This window comes from Plecotus auritus, assembly GCF_963455305.1.
Source record: "Plecotus auritus genome assembly, chromosome: 8".
Classification (NCBI taxonomy): Eukaryota; Metazoa; Chordata; class Mammalia; order Chiroptera; family Vespertilionidae; genus Plecotus; species Plecotus auritus.
In genome coordinates this window covers 7,891,123-7,915,015 of record NC_137782.1, presented here as the reverse complement: position 1 = coordinate 7,915,015, position 23,893 = coordinate 7,891,123, and the positions used below count along the sequence as shown (strand labels likewise).

Genomic DNA, 23,893 nt, shown 5'->3' with positions numbered 1-23,893 from the left:
AGGGTCAGTGGGAAAGAAACATAAACCAACGCTGCGATGGCATCTTTTTTGATCCACCACTTGGCTGAAACTGGATTCTTCGCACCTCATATCCTGAGCCAGCCTTGTAGACAGTTCACACACGTTGTTACGTGGGTCTTTACATCTGTTTGTACAGCATAATCTCCCTCTTTCTGGGCTGCCTGACTGGGTCCCCAATCCGTGCTGGGTCACTGCCATTCTTCCTGGGAATCAAGGTCCCCAAGGAGTTTGTTGGATCCCAGCCCTCCTTCCTCCAATCCCGCATCTGCTTTGAGTGTGAGGGGCTGGGGAGCCCAGGGGGGCCGGGCTCGGGGAGAAAATGGGGAAGTTAACTGAGGAGGGAGGCAAGGAAGCGGTCCGGGACGCTGCCCCTGGACCAGATGATGTCTTATCCTGGAAAAGGGGTGCTCTGAAAGCAGGAGACCAGCTCACTTGCAAGGACTGGGGAGGCGGAGGCGGCTCTCGGAGACCGAAACGTCAGCCGCATGCGCCCCAAATCTCCCCTACGAGTCCCTCACTCAGCCCCAGGAGCCGGCGGAAGGAGGCTCGGCCGGTCATCTGCGCAGACTGGCCACGAGCAGCGGAGACGGAGGTGGCAGAGGGCGCGCGCGGCAGCGACGTGGATGTGCATAATCCAGAACACCCACCCCAGAGAGATGCGTGGGGAGAAACTACACTTCCCAGCAGGCAGTGCGACTTAACGCCCCGCGGCGCCGCGTTCCCCTCCGGCACTCCGCCCCTCGGCTGCCTCGCCCCCGGCGCCCGAGCACCACGCATGCGCACCGCGAGCCGGCGCCATGTTGGGTCAGTTTGAAAGCCCGCGCGGGCGTCGCGTTCCGCTGTGACGGCGGAGGATGCTGCGAGCGAGCGGAGCCTGAGGCGCGGCGGTGTCTGACAGGGATGCTTTGTTGCATCTCCCGCCCGGCTACAGGCCTGGGCAGTTGTGAACTGTGCGTTTTTATTTCTCTCTAGTCTGGACCTTTGTCGGCGAGTTCGGCCCGAAAAAGCGGGGGTGGGGTTTCGAGGGGCGTCGGGTCCTTTGACAGCCCGAGGGGAAGGCTCCAGGACGGGTGGCGGGGAGGGAAGGGGAAGACGACTCTTGCGGGAGGGCTCTTGTTGAGAGTCCCTGCGGAAAAGGGACCGTTTCAGGGGGAAGATCGCGGACCTGGACCGAGGGTACCCGACGTGGGTCTCGGGGAATTGAGGTGTCGATTGAAGTGAAGGTGGGGGCGTGGGCTGTTGGGGCCGTCACCCCGAGGATTTCGGTTGCTCCTCGTTCGCTCCCGAGGCGCCAAGGATGGTTTCCGAGAAGCCGTGTCTGATCGCGGGGATCCCTAAGGAAGGGCGTCTCCGAGATGCGGGCGGGCGGTGTGAACCCAGCGCCCGGAGGAGACGGGGTGCTCTGGTGCAGGGGCGCCGGCCATCCTGGCTGGCCCGGCTCACTCGCTCTTTTTGGCTGTAGACTCTGCGCAAATGCCGGTTCCGTCAGAGACGCCCCGGAGCCGGGATTTCTAAGAGTTGTTCCTTTATGGTGAGCCATTCCCATTGGTGACTTAACACGGAACACTGTGTTTTCGAATCAAAAGGGGTTGACCTTTCATCCGCTTCACATTCTGTTCGGAATGATGGGCTGCCTTATTTATGCAGATACGAACGGGTGTTCATGGAAGAAAGAGTAAGATGTTTGGGATTTGCTTCCAAATATTCCTGGGGGAGAAGTGGGAGGTAAACGAAAGTGCGGGTCTGTCGGGGATGGTTTGAAAGCAGAGTGATAGCTGCCAAGGGGTTTGTTAAATGCTTTTTTTCTACTTCTGTGTACTTTTGGAAACTTTCCACAATGATAGTTCGATGGTCGATTTTTATTTATTTTTTGGCCTCCTGGGAATTAAAATAAATGTTATTGCCCACGTACCGAGGACCATAATCCATCAACGGTGCCTTTTAGGGTTTTGTTTTTGAGGTTTTGTAAAATTAAAAACCGGTAACTTGTCCTGTGTTCTAATAAAGGGAGAAAACGTTTGGGTCAAGCTGAGTATCCAAGCAGTATTAACGAGAAAATGGAAGCATCTGTCTTTAGGACGCAGGGTAAAGGAAAGGCAAAGCTGACCGTGCAGCCATTCACTTAGAAACCTGTCATCTGCCCTGACCGGTGTGGCTCAGTGGATGGAGCGTCGGCCTGTGGGCTGAAGGGTCCCGGGTTCGATTCCGGTCAAGGGCATGTACTTGGTCGCGGGCACATCCCCAGTAGGAGGTGTGCAGGAGGCAGCTGATCGATGTTTCTAACTCTCTATTCCTCTCTCTGTAAAAAAAAAAAAATAAAATGATTAAAAATAAATAAAAACCTGTCATCTGGTACTGAACGTCTTGGTCACCAACGTACAGGTTCCAGGCGTGCAGTTGCATAATCCATCGTCTGCATGATGAGTTGTGTGCTCTCCACCTAAAGCCTCGTCTCCTTCGGTCATTTACCCCCCTCCTCCCTCTTCCCCTCAGGGAACCACACTGTTGTCTGTGCCTGAGTTTGTTTCTGCTGTTTTCTGTTTTATAGCCCACATATGAGTGATGAAATCCTACGGCTCTTGTCCCTTTCTGACTTCCTTCGCTTAGCATGATTCTCTCGCGATCCATCCATGTTGCAGATGGCGCTGTTCCATCCTTTCTCACAGCGGAGCAGTATTTCATTGTATATACACCAGTCACCCACCGAAGGACCCTTAGGGTGTTCCATGTCTTGGCTGCCGTGACTAGCTGCCTGGCCATTGGTTAGTGTTACACCAGCGTCACCGCATTCGGGAAAAGCAGAGGCTAAGCATTATGTTCTGTTGCTGCCCCCACGGACTGCTTTCAGCTCTTGCAAAGGCAGTGGCACGGTTTAAGGCCGGGAGGAGGATGTTTTACTCTGTCTTCACTTTCTTAAATGGAAAACTTTTAAGTATTTTAAAGTCAAATTTGACAGTCAAGATTACATTGAAAGTTGTTATACGTTAAAACATTCCCAAAATACAGCCAACAGTTAAACATACTAACTTTATAATATCGTAGCATATATTAAGTTCTAGACATTAATGTTTTATTTTCAGTACAGAAAATCCATTGATTTAATTTTAAAAGAATGTCACATTGTGCACTGAAGGAGTGACTGTTCATTCTGTTATTAGGGCTTCAAATACAGATCTTGTTATTGTTATACTAAGGTAGACAGGAATTCTGCCAATTTTAATGATGCAAAAACAGTAAGATGAATAAGTCAGTTTTCTAATTAAGTCTCCTTTAAAAGAGAGGTAGTCTGAATCTGTTTAATATAAGAATTGAGTATAGTGAGGATAGTACCAAAAATGAAGGTCAGAAAATGATTATTAACAACTAGAGGCCCGGTGCACAGTCCCTCGGCCTGGCCTGGGCCCTCTCACAATCCAGGACCCCACCAGTGCACATTTGGGCCAGGGAGGGACTGAGGGAGGGCTCCAGGGCCAGTCCCCTTTGGCAGGAACCCAACAACAAGCTAAGCTACTGGTTGGAGTGCCTGCCCCCTAGTGGTCAGTGCACATCATAGCTAACAGTCGACTGGTCGCTTAGGCTTTTATATAGATAGATATATGTTTTAGGAAAAGAGCATTTTGCACATTCATTTTATGGTATGACTTGTAGTTTATTTATATTTTGTTTTCAAGTCTTTTTGGGGTGAAGGAGTTGGCTAAAGTTACATATTGGCATTTACAACATTCTCCACTGTTCCTTCTTGTTTTTTTGTGTGTTTTTTTAAAATTATTTTATTGATTTTTTACAGAAAGGAAGGGAGAGAGATAGAGAGTTAGAAACATCGATGAGAGAGAAACATCGATCAACTGCCTCCTGCACACCTCCTACTGGGGATGTGCCCGCAACCAAGGTACATGCCCTTGACTGGAATCGAACCTGGGACCCTTCAGTCCGCAGGCCAATGCTCTATCCACTGAGCCAAACCAGTTAGGGCCCTTCTTTTTAATACCTCATTTGATGCATTTAAAATTTTTTGAGGCCTACTATCTGTAGTGCATGGTGGTAGGCTTATGCATTGAGAAGTATTATGTATAAGGGAATGTTAAGTATTGTGATGTCATAAAATATATCACCATAAGAAAAGACTATGTAAATCAGTTGTTTTAGGACGTTTAAAGAAAGTGAGTACCCTTTCCTTGGTACTTTTCATGTATGTTCTCAGATAATCTTTGTATACATAATTCCAGGCACATAGTAAGTTCTTAATAAATGTTTTCTAAACAAATGATGAAGGAATTCACAATAATTAAAATAAAAATCTACAATGTGTATTGCCTTTAAAGGATTTATAGGTAATGGATTTTATTCTTTAAAGAAAATTATAAAAAAGTTTACATACTGAATAATTTCTCTGTATATGGCTATTATTCCTTTTACTTGGAACCTTAACCTTTTGTTTTTGTATTACAGTGGTTTCTAAGAGAAATGAACAGAAGTAACCTATTTTGAGGAAGGCATGGCAAAACCAAATACAAAACACAGAACTTGTTCTCGGGAATCTTCAGTATCTTCTCTGTTAGCAAGCTGCAGCCTCAGTGGTAGTAATTCCTCTAACTCTGATGGCTCTGTTCAGTATAAGGATAAACTGTACAGTTCTGCATCTCAGGCTCTCCAGGCCTATATTGATGATTTTGATCTAAGCCGGATGTATCCTGGTGTAAGCACTGGAAAGATTAACATTGATAAATGTCCTGCGAATATGCCAGAATTCTCCAACTATATTTATAAACCAAACCATGGTATGCTTTTATTTTTTGTTTTCATTTTGTCCACTGACTTACATCATTTGAGAGATGTGTTGTAGCCTTTGAAATCCAGATGCTTCTTTTTTTATTCTTTTGGGGTAAAAATTACTTTTATAATGTTGAGATCTGACTATATTTCTTAAAAGACTGTATACTTATCTGGTACTCAGGAATTTTCAGCTATGATCCCCTTGCAACCTTGCAGTGGAAGCTCATGAATTACAGCAGGTGGCTGATCCTAAATCCTTAAGCCGTTTATTATAGCATCGTGGAAAAAGTGTTGACTTGGTGGTTTTAGTTTTCATTTACTAGCTTAATGACTTTAAGTGAATCTCAGCCTTTCTTAGTTTATACTTGTTCCTATGCAATTGATTACAAAGGATTATATTAGTCTTCCTGATCTGTATTCAATGGAACAGTAATATTCATTACATTGAGTTTTTCCTTGATAAGGCTTTTATGAAGACAAATTTGGAATATGAGTCTGTTGATAACCAGTTACAGAGCACTTATTAGCCCTAGTATGGAAAAAGTTTGCATTCAAATCTTAGAGAGATATGGCCACTATTCCAGAAGAGAATTAGAACAGCTATTTGCTATCGCAGAGTTAGTAAAGAAAGCAAATTATTTTTCACCTAATTTATTCACAAACTTTTCCAAATCATGTATTGGCAGCCAGTATTGAGTGACCAATATTAATGTGAGTGTATCAGTGGATTGCGTATGTCTAGATGAAAAAAGTTGAAGATGAAAAAAGTTGAAGAAACAGTAAATTAAAGAAAATGGAATAAGTCAAGAGGTTGTAGAGAGAAGGGTAGAAATTAGTTAAAACAAATTGATATGTAAGGGGAAAAAAGCACATTCTGTTTCATCAACCTATCCATTTATTCTTTTAATCAACTTTATTGAAGATCATGGGAAAGTGGCAAAAATGGTTCTTTAATTCTTTTTTTCTTAAATTCTTAATTTTCATTTACTGTTGAATATTTTGAAGTGTTTTTATATGTGATATGGGAAGATAAACAGAAGTATGCTTTGTTTTTCAGCTTTTGAAAAATTTGATCACAAAGAAAGCTCCTTGTCCTTATCTTCTAGAAGACGGACTATTAATGACATAGACTCCATTAGCCTAACAACTGATGATCTGTTAAAACTTCCAGCAGATGGATCATTTCCTTTTACTTGTGTTGGACCAGGTCATCAAATTACCAAGAAAACTAAGAAATGCATTGGAAGACTGAGTTTATCGGACACTGAAAAGAATCAAAATGTTCAAGAACCCTGCATTGCCAGGAGCAAGGATTACTTAGTTACTCCTGCTGTATATACAAATATAAATGGAAAGCAGTGTCGTAAGCTAAAAAACTTAAAACTTGTGAATAAGACGACTAAATGCATTTCTGAACCATCTTTTTTTAAGAAATCATCTTTCAAGGACAGTTCAGAACAAGATCTTGAAAAGAATTACCCACGATGGCTCACTGGCCATAAATCTGACCTTAATGTTTCAGGGATAACTAGTATACCTGATTTCAAATATCCAGTCTGGCTCCACAATCAAGACTTGCTACCTGACACAAATAGTCAAAGTATTTATAAAGTATTTAAAGACGAGCAGTGTTCCCCAAGACATAGTTATCAGGCACAAAGAACTTCTCGACCTATGAATAAATTAGATTGTTTTGAATATTCTTTTGAACCTTCAAATATTTCAGATTTCTTGAGTGGTGATAAAGGATTTGTTAATGAATGTAAATGTGATTCTGAGCATAGCCAATGTCAATGTGAGAATCCACTTCTTCCAGGACAATCCAAAAAGCCATTCAATGGTAATTGTTTTTTGTTTGTTTTTAATAATCAAAGAAAATGCTGTAAATTTGACCTAATATCTAGGAGCTTTTATGTTACATTCTTGATGTAATGATCAGATTGTATATATTTTGAACTCTTATGGTTTTCATTTTAAGTAGCATTTTATAACTAGAAAATATCTACTTTTGTTTGTTTGAAATGTAACATTTTGACATAATTTGCTGTTAAAGATGTGTAGAGGGTATCCCCAAAAAATGTATACACACTTTAACAACTGATAGCTCAATTTTGAAAATGAAATGTATTATAATAAACACTGCCTTTACATTTATTCAAAGTGTGTGTATACATTTTGGGGGGCACCCTGTATATATTCCAAGTTATCTGAATCCTTGTTGCTTTATGAGATTTTGCCATGCTTTGCATTTATTTTTTTCTTAATTAATGTAGTCTTTTAAAATAGGTGACAAAATTGAATTACTTATCCTGAAGGCCAAGAGAAATCTAGAGCATTGTACTAAATTACCGAAGTCTATGAAACAGGATGATAGTCCTTGTTCATTAGATAAACTGGAAGCAGAAAGATCGTGGGAAAATGTTCCTGTTACTTTGTAAGTACATTATTAATGGAAAAGTCATCTAAGGTCATTAGTTTTCCATGTGAAAAATATATGAACATCTAATTTATTTTTATATAACTTAATTATAACTAGCAATGGTAATAACATAGTAATTCTGTAGAAAAATGGTGTTCAGTGTTGCTTTGCTTGATATTATATTTTTCATTTGTTACAACAAGATCGTGGGTTATGTAACTTAGGTACATTATATAACTTTTGTCTTTGTTTCATGTTCCTTTTGTTGCACTATAAAATATTGATATATGTTTACTATGAGGAATTAGAACCAAAAGCAACTATTTTGTAGAAGGAGGAGGGCTATGAAAGTCTTGTTACTTTCTTTCTACTATATTCTCTCCATATATTAAGAGTTATTCATTTCTTTTCATTTACATTTTACTTTCTCTTTCAGACATTATTTTCCTTAAATGATAGTCCATTTTATAAATTGTATAAATTTTTATAATTTCTAAAATTATTTCCATTTGTATATTTAACGTTTCAATTACATAGTTTCTCAGAATAATTTAACAAGTGTTCACCTAGATAACTGTGAATGTGAACTTAGAGTAAGGATTAGGAGTTTAGATAGGAAAGCTTTTTTTATTGATATTATTATATTTAGACTTATTAGAAATGCGTTCTTGGTAACCCTATATCCTGCCTTAGTTTCTGATACTTATTATATTCAGTTGTCTATACTTTTATTTTGTCATAGATGGAGTTTATTAGTTAACTATAGGCCCGGTGCATGAAATTCGTGCAGGGGGTGTGTGTGGGGGGGTGTCCCTCAGCCCAGCCTGCACCCTCTCCAATCTGGGATCCCTCTCACAATCCAGGACTGCTGGCTCCCAACTGCTCGCCTGCCTGCCTGCCTGATTGCCCCTAACCGCTTCTGCCTGCCAGCCTGATCACCCCCTAACCACTCCCCTGCCAGCCTGATTGATGCCTAACTGCTCCCCTGCCAGCCCGATTGCCCCTAACTGCCCTCCCCTGCCGGCCCAATTGCCCCTAACTGCCTTCCCCTGCCAGCCTGGTCACCCCCAACTCCCTTCCCTGCAGGCCTGGTTCCCCCCAACTGCTCTCCCCTGCAGGCCTGGTTCCCTCCCAACTGCCCTTCCCTGCAGGCCCGGTTGCCCCCAACTTCCCTTCTCTGCCAGCCTGGTCACCCTAACTGCCCTCTCCTGCAGGCTTGATCACCCCCAAGTGCCCTCCCCTGCTGGCCATCTTGTGGTGGCCATCTTGTGTCCAGATGGGGGCAACCATCTTTGACCACATGGGGGCAGCCATCTTGTATGTTGGGAGTGATGGTCAATTTGCATATTACTCTTTTATTAGATAGGGTGGATCCTTTTTTTGGTTACTTCTCAATTGAATGTCTCTTATTTTTATTTATTTATTTTTAAATATGTGCACTGACTACAATACTGGTTTGGAATTCCAGCTCTGTCAGTTCTTTGCTGAGATCTTGTACAAGTTTTGTCTACTTTGTATAATTCTACTTATACAAGGTCTTATGCAAATTCTTTTGCTTTGGCGTTTTTGTGTGAGGATTCAGTTGATTAGAAAAGAAATACAAGATACTTAAGTTAGGACATGGTAATCTCGTAAATGGTAATTTGGTGATTATTCAGAATACTTTTTTTTTGTTAGTTTAACTTTATTTTTCAACTAGAGGCCAATGCACGAAATTTGAGCAAGGGGCTTGGCCCTCGCAGCCCCAGCTTCATCTGGAAGGACATTGGCTGTCCGGTCTAATTAGCATGTTATGCTTTTATTATTATAGATTGTTGGTTCAATAATATTTTTTTAAATGAGTTAATAGCTCTAATTTTTAAATTTATCTTTATTTCTTTTTAAATATATATATATATTTATTGATTTCAGAGAGGGAAAGGGAGAGAGGTAGAAACATCAATGATGAGAGAGAATCATTGATTGGCTGCCTCCTGCACGCCCCCTACTGGGGATTGAACCCGCAACCTGGGCATGTGCCCTTGACTGGAATCGAACCCGGGACCCTTCAGTCCGCAGGCTGACACCCTATCTATTGAGCCAAACCAGCTAGGGCTATCTTTATTTCTTAATTTCTCTTTATCAGTTGTTCTGTGTATTTGTAGAGTACCATAGCTGCAATACTTTGCTTTCAGTTGGAACCCAAATGGGTGAGCAGATAATATCAGAGGTATTTAAGAGTAAAAATTTTAATGTAGTTTATAATTAGATTAATATAACTTCTGGCTAGTATAATTATTATTATCAGTGGTTTGGCCCAGTACTTTGTATACAGTAGTTGATGTTTAGAAGATTGGGTTCATATAGTGATGGGTATGTTTGTATATAAAATTAATGATGGATTGTGAGATGAAGGAATAGACCTAGCCTTAGTATGACATTGACAAATTATTATCAATCTGTCATAAAAAAAAAAAATTGGCCCTAGCCGGTTTGGCTCAATGGATAGGGTGTCAGACCCTGTGGACTGAAGGGTCCCATGTCGATTCCGGTCAAGGGCACATGCCCGGGTTTTGGGCTCGATCCCCAGTGGCGGCGTGCAGGAGGCAGCCAATTAATTATTCTCTCTCATCATTGATGTTTCTATCTCCCTTTCTCTCTGAAATCAATAAAAAAATATTTTTTTTAAAAAATTGACCTGGATGTACTCAAAGTAATATACTAAAAGATGGAGTACAACTGCAACCAGATAATTGCTTTTTTTGTTTTAATGGAAAATTCCAAACAAACAAAGTAGAAGAGTAGTATAATGAATCCTTATGTACCCAGCACCCACCTTCAATAATCAGGTAAATGCTTTGGTAATGGTGAGTGGGTGTACAAGCTCTTATAAAGAATGGGGGGGAAAACTACTTGAGAACAATAAAAAGCTGAGTTACAAATCGAATGAGTCAATAATGAAGTGCTGCTAATTAAGAAAAATTATCACTGTAAAATTTACATGTTATAAAAAGATACTTAGATATCTGAGTACTTGAGTTAGAAACACCACATATTGATATATGTATATATATATATGTGTGTGTATATATATATATGTATATATATATGAGAGAGAAAGATAGAATGAGTTTATTCTCTGTGACTAACAGAATCTGGTTTGGGGAAAAGTCTTACTTTTGCTAGGGATGCCCCTTTTCCTGCTACCCCTTAAATTAAGAAAAAATTAATATTTATTGAGCATCTATTAAAGGTACCAGGTACATGGGGTTAATTTATGCAATACTTCTCTGAGATAAGTGGGACTACAAATGTAGAAATTGAAGTTCAGATAAATAAGTTATGTAAGGTCATATAGTGACTGGGATTGGGATTTGAACTCAGGAATTATAATTTCAAATTTGATTATTTTTTCACTCTAATCTGTCTTCTATGTTAATGCCAGTTCTGGAGTGGGACATCTGTCCTAATGCTTTGACATGGCAGAGAGTATAACTGCCATCCCAGTAGAAAATCTTATAAATTCGTGGGAGTTTTGTGTATTATCATTGGGTAACAGTGTTTAATTGGAAAAATGTACTGCTTCTTTCAAACAAGTGAGCTTTGCAAGCATAGCCCAGCCGTGGGCAAACTACGGCCCGAGGGCCAGATCCGGCCCGTTCTATCTGGCCCGCGGAGCCGAAAGAGCGGAGGGTTCTCTTGCTCTCCCCTCCGCTCCTTTACTTTGAATTTATATTAGTTCACACAAACACTCCATCCATGCTTTTGTTCCGGCCCTCCGGTCCAGTTTAAGAACCCATTGTGGCCCTCGAGTCAAAAAGTTTGCCCACCCCTGGCATAGCCTATAGTTAAAGGATTATTTGTTTAGTTGAAGACTAATGTCTTCAATTTTTAAAATATATTTTATTACTGATTTCAGAGAGGAGGGGAGAGGGGGAGAGGTAAACATCAATGATGAGAGCGAGTCATTGATGAATTGCCTTCTGCATGTGCCACTCTGGGGATCAAACATGCAACCTTGGTATGTGCCCTGGCTGGGAATGGAACTGTGATCTCCTGGTTCATAGGTCGACGCTCAATCACTGAGCTATGCCAGCTGGTCCAAGTTTTTTTTTCTTGAAGCTTTAAAGGTGAAGCAAGGAGATAGGGAGGGTTAGATTCTGGTATAAATTCAGGAAGAAGATGAGAGAATTATCAAGCAACATCAAATACGAATCATATCTATAACAGTTATTTCTTGGTCACCATTTATATTTAAATGATAACCATTCAGTTATATACTGCCTAATTTTTATAAATTGGAAACTTAATTGATATCTTGTCTCTTAAACCCTATGTAGTAAGTCTCCTGTTCCTGTTAACTCTGATGAAAGTCCTCAACAAGCTTCAAGGACAAAGTATGCTAAAAGGTTCCTTGAAGACTTTTTAAATGATGATGATCAGGTGGGTGAAGTTAAATCTTTTTAACTTATTAAAAGACTAGAGGCCCAGTGCGTGGCAAGGCCAGGCCCGCCCCCAGGCAGGCCCGGCCGCTGGGTGAAGCAATGCAAGCTGCTGTCCAGCCTTGGGCCTTCTTTTGGAGGCTCTGGGGCTCTCTGACCCAGCTGCAGTGTGCTAGGTGTTAGATTGCAAAAGGCCAGGCCATTCATATGCAAAAGCCTCTGCTCACAGCTTGGGTGGGGTTGTAAATTGGGTGGGGCGGGGTCTCAGCAATCACCAGGATGGAGCAAACAGCAGTGGCTGATCATCAGCCCTGCCCCAAAGAGGTCCCCAGGTCTCTGTGTCCCGTGGCACCGGCACCGAGCAGGAACAATGATCACTGCAAGCACCTCTGAGAGAAAGCCACCCTCGTGTTCCAGCCCGATTCCAGACAGTCCAGTTTCTCCCCGTATGAGTCTGGGTCCCCAGAGTCTTGCCCGGAACTGGAGTTCAGAGCAGTTGGGAGCTTGTATCTCCCAACTGAAAAAAACAACAGCGTACCCAGTTGCCAGCCCCTTTCCACATGCACCTCCGCTCCTCCTCCCAGTCTCGGTGAGCTTTTCTCTTTCTTTCTTGTAGAATTTCCACTCAGCCAGCCTTCCCGTGGTTCTGGATGATAATTGTTTTGCCTTTTAGTTGTAGTTTTGATGTGGTTGTGCACGGCAGCAAGTTCAGGTGTTTATCTATGCTGCCATCTTGGTTCTGAAATTATTTCTTCTAAAAATCTTTGATTTTAAATGTACTAAATGAATGCATTGCAAACATAAACAAATACTATTCCTTTTGAAAGAGCAAAAACTAGAAAGGATATGCCACACTGTTAATAATGATTGTCACTAGCCGAAACCGGTTTGGCTCAGTGGATAGAGCGTCAGCCTGCGGACTGAAAGGTCCCAGGTTCGAGTCCGGTCAAGGGCATGTACCTTGGTTGCGGGCACGTCCCCAGCAGGGGGTGTGCAGGAGGCAGCTGATCGATGTTTCTCTCTCATCGATGTTTCTAACTCTCTATCCCTCTCCCTTCCTCTCTGTAAAAAATCAATAAAGTATATTTAAAAAAAAATGATGATTGTCACTAAATAACTTCATCTGGGAACTAGGTAAGGGAAAGTGATAAGTTATGCACAACATTTAAAAACACTCTGTTGACATGTATTGTTAGGATTTTTGCGTTAATTTTGTATTGGGGAGAATATTACAAAATAGAACTTTTTGCCCCCAAATATGGATGGTTAATTGATCATCTGTTTTAACCTTAGTGCTGTACTCTGTCTGGAGGAAAACATCATGGTCCTGTTGAAGCCCTGAAACAAATGTTATTTAATCTTCAAGCCGTACAAGAAAGTTTTAATCAGAATAAAACTATGGAGCCAAAAGGAGAGATTAAACAAGTAAGCACAAACTTGATTTATGAATTGGGATCTGTGAAGAGATAAGATTTCTTTCTAGATCCTCTTTAGTTTGACCTCTAGTTTTATGTTAATAAGCAGGTCACATAACACATGTTGTAGAGTTGGATTATTCTTTTTTCCCCCCAGAAACTTATTCACATTGAATACTATTAGATTTCTGCAGTTGTATATCCATGAGTGGATTGTTTTATTTAGTTCATGGTTATAAATACACCATCTTATTTAGATGTGATGATATCACAACTATGGTATGAACGGATTGTAAAACTTGTTTTTTAATTCCCTACAAAATTATTCTGTGTACTCCAACTTGTATTTATAAATTGGGGAGATCTAGAAAACCTTTTTTTTTTTTTAATCCTCACCCGAGGACCTTTTCATTGCTTTTTTTAGAGAGAGAGAAAAAGAGAGATAAACATCAATGTGAGAGAGAAATATTGGTTGGTTGCTGCACCTGCCCCACTTGGGGACTGGTATCAAACCTGCAACCCAGACATGTGCCCTGACTGGGAATCAAACCCAAGACCTTTTAGTATATGGGACAACACAACCACCCACTGAGCCACACCGGCCAGGGTGAAAAGGTTTCAACATTAGACTTCTCCACAGACCTTTGTCATCTGAAATTTAATTTTGGTGCCATGTGTTTATTGACTTCCAAATACAGTTACGTAAAGTTTTATTTTGAAAACATTGAATTTTTTTATATTTCCTAGGAATTTGGAAATCTGTTTCTGCTTTGGCTACTGTTCTTTAGGGGTAGAATTTTTTTCACAATAATATAGTGTTTATGAATATATATTCTTATTCATAACTTGGGAGAATATTTATATAATCCCAAGTCTGATTAAATTCTAATTTCTGCCACTTACTAGTTTCCGTTTTCTCTTCTGCAAAATGAGGTTGATAAGCCCTAGCTGGTTTGGCTCAGTGGATAGAGTGTCAACCTGTGGACTGAAAGGTCCCAGGTTCGATTCCAGTCAAGGGCACATACCTGGGTTGTGGGCCCGACCCCCAGTAGGGGCCTTGCAGGAGGCAGCCGATCAGTGGTTCTTTCTCATCATTGATGTTTCATCTCTCCCTCTCCCTTCCTCTCTGAAATCAATAAAAATATATATATTTTTTAAAATGAGGTTGTTGAAAAATTGAGACAGATTATATAAAGTACTTATTTTAGTGCTTGGAACCTGATAAAAGCTTAATAAATACCTTATCCTATATAATAAAAGCCTAATATGCAAAGTGTCTCGTCGCCCAGTTGGCAGTTCACCAAACAAAGCGTAATTTGCTAATGATATGCTAAGGCCACTCACCTGCTCGCTATGACGTACACTGACCACCAGGGGGAGACGCACTGACCAGTAGGTTAGCTTCTGATGGGGTCCAGCTGATCGGGACTGAGCGAGATGGGCTGGACATGCCCTGGAGCCCTGCTGTGGTCCCTCCCCGGCTGGCCAACCTCCTGCATTCCTCCCTGGCCCCGATAGTGCACCGGTGGGGTCCCTCGGCCTGGCCTGTGCCCTCTCACAATCCGGGACCCCTTGGGGATGTCGGAGAGCTCGTTTCAGCCCGATCCCGCAGGCCAGGCCAAGGGACCCCACTGGTACAAGAATCTGTGCACCGGGCCTCTAGTTAATAAAATAATTGCCCCAGTAATAAAAACATTAAAAAACTTAAATAGTAATACTTAAATTATTTAAACATTAAAATAATAATAAATGTTTTTATTGTCATTGTTTGTTTTGATATGATTATTTAGTAGAGCTTTCTGAAATTCAGTTTTCATTACAAATGAGTAGATTAACTCTTGGGAACTATCACGGCTTGCTCTTTGGAGTTATATTTCTTAATTTTTCTCTTTCCATTCTAATGATCATAACATTAACATAAAATGTGTAATTTATTTTTCTTTCCTTCTTCTTTTAAACATTATTGAGATAAGACCGAGTTCATTATAAAGTCATAATTTCAAGCCAAGATTTGATTTTTCATTGGACATAATTTAAAAGCATACTTTAGGACAATTAAAAGATGAATCTAAATATAGTTATATTATTTTTAGAATAAAGAGAAAAAATATATAATACTTTACTGAAAAATTTTTGCTAGAATTATTTCTTTGGAAATAAAGATTTTTTTACTGTTCTTTTAAGTCACATATTAAATAGCATTTACGTTTATAATTATATAGTATTTTCAGTATTTTGTTACATTTGGTCTTTTTAATAATAGGTTTTAGAAGATGATTTCTCTAAATTACAATTGAAGGAAGGTATGGTTCCTATTACTAGGTCACTTCAAAAGTAAGTATTCTCTAGTAATTTCTGAATATGTTATGGGTACAAATCTATTTTAGCCATCTCTTAGATTGAAATCAGAAGGTTACAGGATGGAATTAAGTAGTTATAAGCATATTAAACTTCTTGGAACATATTGTTTAACCTTGAAGTTTTCTCTTAAACCTGTATTTTTCCCTATTTAAAATATTCTTAGGACCTAATGAGATAACCTTAGACACCTAAAATATAATGACGTGAATGGCCTTAATTGATGCTCTGTTATTTCTGAACAATAGCAACAATTTGAACCTAGTATTGGTGTGGATGTCCTGGAAAAACAACTTGATCATGACATGTATTTTCATATATTCCCTCTAGAAGAAATATAATAATCATAAATAATTCATTATTTGACCTATATCCACAGAAAACTAAAGTAGATATAATGTTGTGGATATAAAGATAATATAAATGCCCTAAAGGTGTTAATCCACCTATTTTCTTAGTTAAATTGTCTTAAATTAAAAATTGGGAACGAATACACGTCTTTCCTAATTGGCAGAGGGAGGGTATTATTTATTTATAGGTTTGGTTATATGAATATAAAGTGCCCTCAGAAGATGGTATACTGAGCTTAGGAAAAGCTAAGATGAAAATTTTTTACTTTTATAACACCATTTCTCTTGGCTGTACACAGTGTTGTATCATGACCCTTAAATTGATGTTTTCCCCACTAGCCTGTTTTTTCACCTTTTTAGGAAAAAAAATAAAGAATTATTTCCTTCTACAATTTTATCCTCCACTTCTCTAAGTAAATTATTTATTCTCAGTAGGGCAGATAGAGGTTAAATGACAGGAACTGCCAGCTGATTGTGTAGCCAAGGTAGGGAGACTGAAGATTTCATTTCTGCTTAACTTTCTTATTCCTTCCCATCATACCTCACCCCTCCCCTCTACTTCCATCCCTTCTTTCTTCCATTTTTTTAAAATATATTTTTTCTTATTGATTTCAGAGAGGAAGGGAGAAGGGAGAGAGAGAGAGAAAAGAGAGAGAAATGATGAGAGAAAATCATTGATTGACTGCCTCCTGCATGCCCCCTGCTGGGGATCAAGCCCACAACCCAGGCATGTGCCCTTGATCAGAATCGAACCTGGGACCCCCCCCCCAGTCCACAGGCCGACACTCTATCCACTGAGCCAAACTGGCCAGGGCTCTTCCATTGTTTTTTAAAGGTATAAAACAAAGTACATAGGACTAAAAAGGACACAGTTATATTGAATTATAGTTATGAAAATATTAAAATACATTGCTAATTACATTTAAAATACAGGTAAGTTAAAATTCATTTTGTGAAAACATAATATGAAGGCCTTTTGCATCGCTTGAATACAAGCATTAAATTATGTCATGGTCTTTTACTTATTTCACATGTTGATCAGCAAACAATTAGAGAAAGAAAATATTGGAAAGCATTGATTTCTGGGTCACCAGTGATACCTCACTGTTCACTAAATAAACAACTAGACTTAAAGTTGTCTAGTGGTTGACCAGTTATGTCATATGAAATTTGGATGTAGACAGAAAGACTTAGATAACATATGTTCTAACAGTCGGTTTGATACCTATTGTAATTTTGTAACTATTATATAACTATTATAATTTTGAAGTAGTGATGAGTTTAAATGATTTTGATACTCCTGTAATGATTGTAATGTGACATGAAAATATCTCCAATTTCTGTGGCATATGAGGTCATAGATTTGGTCTGTTGCTTACATGCATAATGGAAAGAAATTCTAATTTATAGGTGGTATTTAGTGAAAATAAAGATGAGGATGTTTTTTCTCTATCCATTTTCATAGGCCCTTTAAATCCAAGGTGTCTGGCCATTGGGGTTGTGAGTAAGATAAGACTCTAGTCACTTGCCTTTTTCTTTGTGATTCAAGAGAAAATAATACACCTGAAAAGAAAAAGGAAAATAATTCCCAAATATATTTGCAAATTATCTTTTTTTTCTCATATCTGTATGCCTCTAGGAAGAAAATAATTCTTTAGGTAGAGAGATGTACTATAGGATGTAGAAATGATAGGGTCTAGTTAATTTTTACCTCTGATTGCTTAGTAACTTTTGGGTGAGTTATTGTCATTTAGTTAAAGCAAATGAGAATCTCAAAAATTAACTGAAGTTGCCAAGGGTAGCAAAATCCAATTTCTTCTTTTATCTATCCTATATAATAAAACCCTAATATGCAAATAAACCGAACAGCGGAACGACCAGTTGTTATGATGCACATTGACCACCAGGGGGAAGATGCTCAATGCAGGAGCTGCCCCCTGGTGGTCAGTGTGCTCCCACAGGGGGAGCACCGCTCAGCCAGAAGCCGGGCTCACAGCTGGTGAGCGCAGCAGCATTGGCGGGAGCTTCTCCCACCTCTGCTATAGGCAGGCGGTAAGGAGCAAGGGGTCCGGACTGTGAGAGCCCCAGTCTGCGAGAGGGATGTCTGACTGCCAGCTTAAGCCTGATCCCCGGGTGAAGTGGCCTAAGCCAGAAGGTGGACATCCCCCCAGGGGTCCCAGACTGCAAGAGGGTGCAGGCTGGGCTGAAGGAAACCCCCTGCCCCAGTGCACAATTTTTTTCATCAGGCCTCCAGTCCTATCTAATAAAAGAGTAATATGCAAATTAACTATCACTCTGCTACACCCGCAAGCCACGCCCACCAGCCCATCAGGAGTGAGTATGCAAATTAACCCAACCAAGAGGGCTGCAGCCACAGAGAGAGCAGAAGGGAGGCTTGGGTTTCCCCGGCGAAGGAGGAAGCCAAGCTTTCTGCACACCATGGCCGTCCCAGGCCTGCACTCCAGGCTACCAAGTTTCAATTATAGAAGATAAATAAATCCCAACAAAAATGGTGGCAGTAGCCAAATCCGGTTTGGCTCAGTGGATAGAGTGTCAGCCTGCGGACTGAAAGGTCCCGGGTTCGATTCCGGTCAGGGGCATGTACCTTGGTTGCGGGCACATCCTCAGTGGGAGGTGTGCAGGAGGCAGCTGATCGATGTTTCTCTCTCATCGATGTTTCTAGCTCTCTATCCCTCTCCCTTCCTCTCTGTGAAAATATCAATAAAATATATTAAAAAAAAAAATGGTGGCAGCCACAGAGCTAGAGAGAGCAGGAGGCTAGGGTTGCCCCCAGCGATGGAGGAAGCCAAGCTTCTGAAGCCCTGGCCTGCCTTGGCCTCTGCTTAAGGCTACAAAGTTTCAATTATAGAAGATAAATAAATCCCATCAGAAATTGAGCAGAAGGCTTGGCTCCGCTCCAGGCTACAAAGTTTCAATTATAGAAGATAAATAAATCCCACATACCAGGGCCTCTGCTTGGGTCACCGGGGGGTGTAGCCGGCCTGCAAACCACCACAGGCCCCTCTCCCAGGCTGACCCACACCCCAAGGGAACCCCCACCCTGATCCAGGACACCCTTCAGGGCAAACCAGCCGACCCCACCCATGCACCAGGCCTTTATCCTATCTAATAAAAGAGTAATATGCAGATTGACCATCACTCCAACACACAAGATTGCTGCCCCCATGTGGAGAAAGATAGCTGCCCCCATGTGGACACAAGATGGCCACCAAGGGCGGGCAGTTGGGAGAAACCAGACCTGCAAGGGAGGGCAGTTGTGGGCAATCAGGCCAGCAGGGGAGGGCAGTTGGGAGGGACCAGGCCTGCAAGGGGGGGCAGTTGGGGGTGATCAAGCCTGCAGGGGAGGGCAGATGGGGGGGGGGGGACCCAGGCCTGCAGGGGAGAGCAGTTGGGGGGGACCAGGCCTGCAGGGGAGGGCAATTAGGGGTGACCAGGCCTGCAGGGGAGGGCAGTTAGGGGCAAACAGGCTGGCAGGGGAGCAGTTAGGCATCAATCAGGCTGGCAGTTAGGGGTGACCAGGCCGGCAGAGGAGGGCAGTTGGGGGTGATTGGGCCTGCAGGGAAGGGCAGTTGGGGGGGACCCAGGCCTGCAGGGGAGAGCAGTTGGGGGGGACCAGGCCTGCAGGGGAGGGCAGTTAGGGGCAAACAGGCTGGCAGGGGAGCAGTTAGGCATCAATCAGGCTGGCAGGGGAATGGTTAGGGGGTGATCAGGCTGACAGGGAGAAGCGGTTAGGGGCAATCAGGCAGGCAGGCAGGCGGGCAGTTGGGAGCCAGCAGTCCTGGATTGTGAGAGGGATGTCCGACTGCTCGCAAGGGGTCCCAGATTGGAGAGGGTGCAGGCTGAAATATGGTTGATTAATACGGTTGACATTTTCTGAGTGGCCCTTTCTGAAGGATAGGAGAGGGAAAACTGGAACAGTATTTTTAGAGGAAGATTGGAAAGTTAAAGGCCTCTCTCTTCCTGGTTTGTTTGAAGGATGACTGAGTTTTCTCCACTGATACCTGACCTGTAATCTTAGCTTCATTTTAGTGAAAATCATGTTGTTGGTATAATACTACATTATTCAACATAATTGTCATTTGTTTCCTCCATGCTCAATAAAAATTAGTTTTCCTCAGAACTAACTGATCCTTTAGTGTTTTTTTATTTTAACTATCTTGAATGGACATGTAAAAGATAAACTATACACATTGTTTCTGAAATGATATACACTGTTGTGAAAATTACTTGAAAAAAAAATGTTTTGTTACGTGTGATAACCTATTGTTTCTTACTAAGCTTACTTGGAAAACTTTCAAAAAAAATCTTGGAATGTCAAAAATAATTTTTTAAAAGTAAATGTTTTTATAGAATTTTAGATGAATTACTTGAACCCTCAATTATTCAGTTATCAAAATTTTATAAAGGAAAAATTCTCAAAGTTTGATATTTGTTATTCTATAAATTCATTTCTCTCACTAACTTTGAAGTTAATAAACAATGTAATCACCATTTCTTGCTGTCTGCGTTGCCTATTCAGTCCTTAATATTGGTTTATAATGTGTTTTATACTTTTTAATGAAGGGCTTTGCACCATTTATCTCGCCTGAGGGACCTGGTTGATGATACCAGTGGGAAACAGTCACCGAAAATGTGAAGAGGAAAATAAAAGTTTAACCAATAAATAGTCACCACAAAAACAAAAATGTATTTTTTTCCTATTGCTTTAAATGGCAGAATAATGATAAGCCATACACTATTCTGATTGGTTCAATTATTATATATTTAAAAAACAAACTTGAAAGTGTCTGTAGGTTTTGTGACCTATCCTCATTTTATGCCAAAATACCAGAATGTGAACTGGACGGACCTACACTATTCTGTAGTCTGACTTTGGTCTTCAGGCCAGCAAATGTCTGATATTCAAAGATGGATGATTTCCGTTCTTGAAGCTCACGTGGACCTAACCTTCAGCATCCTCGCCATTTTATCGTCTAGTTCTGGATTAAGAAATTCTTCCTGGTTTCTATTTAAAATCTCTTAAGTGGAATAGACTTTTTGTTACAGTTAACATCCACTTTTAAGGAACTTAAAGGAATATCAAAATTCTTGTGGTGTATCTTATCCATATGGAAGTATGTTACTTTTAAGTTTTGTAAATGAAATATTTAAGATATGTTGTATTGGCAAATAACAATAATGGGGTGGTTCATTGTTAAAATGAATATTGCTTTATGTTGTGTAATCCAAGAGAACTTTGTTTAATTAATGCTTTGATTTGATTCTCTAAAAGATAGTCTTTTTTTTAGTTTTATTTTAGAGAGGGAAAGAGGGAAACCGATTTGTTGTTTCACATATTTATATATTCATTCTTGTATGTGGCCTGACTGGGATCAAACCCACAACCTTGGTTATCAGGACAGCGTTGTAACCAACTGAACTACCTGGCCAGACTTAAGATAATCTTGATATTACTTGACAGTTTACAAAACATTTTGTGGGGGGATATTTGAGAATTTGATATTTTGATACTAGATTATGTACCAGATTTTAGTTTGGGGGTTAACTCAAATCAGTAGAAACTATGAGGTCAGTGACCAATTGCTTTATGAAATTTTATGACTAAAGAAAATGAATATGGGAAATCGGAAAGCAATACTCTATTTTAAAGCTACTTTGTAAGAACTGAACTTTCTCTAAAGCAGTCTGTAGTCTTTAAAGTTTGTCTCTACCTGGAAGTGAGCAGAGCTGTGTTCTTTACCACAAAACTAAGAATTTAAGTTATAAAGTGTGACTAATAAAGCATATGAAATTAAAGAATATCTATGTATACAGATGCTACAAATTAACTCTTTACCCAATGGCAGCATCCTTGCCAAGTAGCTTTATTGTCAAATAGGAATTTCTAAATACATTAGGTCAGATAATTTTTTAATTTCTCTAAATGTAAAGCTCTATCTATATAAAATCTTTGCTATAGAACTTACTTGTCAAAAATGTAGAGTGAACCCTGTCTCTTTTTTTCCTTGGCTAGTGAGCCAGTTGTCATAGTGTTCCCTGTGCTCAGATTTAGAGTCACTTGCCTCAGTAAGTTTGTTCGGTTTACTGTGTGGAAGTACCTGCCAGGGACACCTGTTTTCTGATTATCTTATGGTCTTCTGCTTCTCAGCTAATAGTCTGCACCCAGTCAAACAGGCGTTATTTTGATGATTTAAAAATGTGGTTTAGCTGTTGCAGATTTTTAGCAGGTGAACATCAGGAGGATCTGGGCTGATCATGCTCCAGGTTTAGTGAAATCCACTGTTAGACAAATTCTGAAGAAGGCAGAGAAGATAGAGTCATCACGTAACAAACTTCTAATTATATAATATATGCTGATGAGACAGAGGATATACTTAGAAAGCATCTCCAAAGGGATTATGTGTAATGACCGAATGGCACTGGTTTGCTAACTGCCCCCATTTGCAAGAAAATACCTCCAGTACTAAATAAGATAAGCCTGCTTTAAAATTTTAAGTTATAACTAATACTTTAAGAAACTTGATTTTATTTAATGGAGTACATTTTTTGTTAAATATGGAAGTTAATCTACCTGAAAAGGGAATAAATTTATCAAAATTATTAATTTCAGCCTTTAAAAAAATATTTAGGAGAGTCAACTAAGAAAAAAACTAAATGATAAGTGTTCAAGAAATTTAAGAATTGATTTAATTTATTACATGTTAAATATTTCAGTTTTTGCTAATGCTCACTGAGGACATTCTTTCCATTGATTTCTAGAGTGGAAGGGAAGGGGAGAGACAGTGAGAAACATTGATGTGAGAGAGACACATAGAATGTTTGCCTCTCCACCAGGTCTAGGGATCGAACTTGCAACCCAGTTACATGTCCTTGACTGGGCATCGAACCTGCAACCCTTTGGTCCAAGGACTGTTTGCTCAATCCACTGAACAACACCAGCCAGGGCTCTTTCAGTATTATAAAAAAAATTCTTTTATTTTGTTCATCGATTTTTAGAGAGAGAGAGATTGATGTGAGAGAAACATTGATCAGTTTCCTCCCGTACGCACCCCAACCAGGAATCGAACTCACAACCTAGGTATGTGCCCTGACCGGAAATCAAACCCACCACCTTTTGTTGTACGGGATGACACTATACCTGGCCAGGGCTCAGTATTTTTTATTTTGAGATTTCCTGGGGGAAAAGGGAGACTACAGTATTGACTGCTGAATTGGGAATTTAAAGCAGAAAATGAGAACAATTAGATTTTAAAAATTGGATTGGGAATATAAAATTTTATCTTTTTCTCAGGTATATTAAAAATATTAAGTAGAAAAAAATTAATAAGACATTAAAATTTCTGAATATGAAACAAATTTAACCTAATTCCAAAAGTTATTTGAGATCCAGGGATAAATATGTGATGATAAAACTCAACTATATTTTTTCTGTTATCAATAAGGACTCTACTTTTAATTTTTTTTCTGTGATAATTTATTTCAGCTTCATGGAGATTTCTGACCAAATTGAGGAACTCTCTCTTGGGTTTGTTTGAGTTAATTGTCTTCTCTTTTATGTTATTTCTTGTTGAAATTTCTGTATGTGGATGTTTTTGGTATTTTGTATTTAATGTTTATGATACTGTTTTGTTAAATTACATATAGGTATACCAAAATGTGCCTGAAGATGAATCAGGACAAGATTCCTTTCTCCCACCTGTATTTTGAATACATACAATTACTCATAGATTTGGATTATTGTTTAAGTTTTCCTGTCACACTCTTCACTGTGTCTCAGAACCCATTTGATGGAAGTGCTGTCGTGAAGAAGTGAACTTGCCAAAAGGCACGTAGCATGAAAGCAGACAAAAGAAGTAATAGGCCAATAAAATTGGTAATTTCTTAACAACTGAAGTTTCTTCACGTGTGGAAGACGGTGTGTCGTTCTATTCCCTCTATCCGTTGGAAATTTCATACATGGGTCGATGTTCGTTTTGTTGTAGAAGACCGAAGAAACCCAAGCGACGCTTAGAGAAATGGAGTTACACAGCTTTCTTACACCAGCGGTCTCAGAGGAGTCGCCTCCAGAGTCTGAGCAAACCAGAATGGTGGAAGCCCTTCTTTTATCCCCTTTTG

At 40.2% G+C, this 23,893-nt stretch overlaps 1 protein-coding gene across 4 annotated transcripts; it reads left to right on the top strand.

The window, feature by feature from the left end:
* The first annotated feature begins 796 nt into the window (after positions 1-796).
* Positions 797-23,669, top strand: LOC308256000 (lung adenoma susceptibility protein 2). 4 transcript variants are annotated; one of them, XM_080683893.1, is made up of 10 exons: positions 803-971; positions 2,570-2,783; positions 4,471-4,799; positions 5,852-6,634; positions 7,081-7,228; positions 11,533-11,635; positions 12,928-13,059; positions 15,313-15,383; positions 23,262-23,303; positions 23,423-23,602. In XM_080683893.1, the coding sequence occupies exons 3-10, from the start codon at positions 4,517-4,519 to the stop codon at positions 23,589-23,591; spliced, it is 1,731 nt and encodes a 576-aa protein (XP_080540019.1). In that variant the 5' UTR covers positions 803-971; positions 2,570-2,783; positions 4,471-4,516; the 3' UTR covers positions 23,592-23,602. The 4 variants fall into 4 exon arrangements, with proteins under 4 accessions (XP_080540021.1, XP_080540019.1, XP_080540018.1 ...); XM_080683895.1 differs by lacking the exons at positions 23,262-23,303; positions 23,423-23,602 and adding an exon at positions 20,342-20,555 and having other exon boundaries at positions 797-971; XM_080683892.1 differs by lacking the exon at positions 2,570-2,783 and having other exon boundaries at positions 813-971; positions 23,423-23,669.
* Positions 23,670-23,893: the final 224 nt, after the last annotated feature.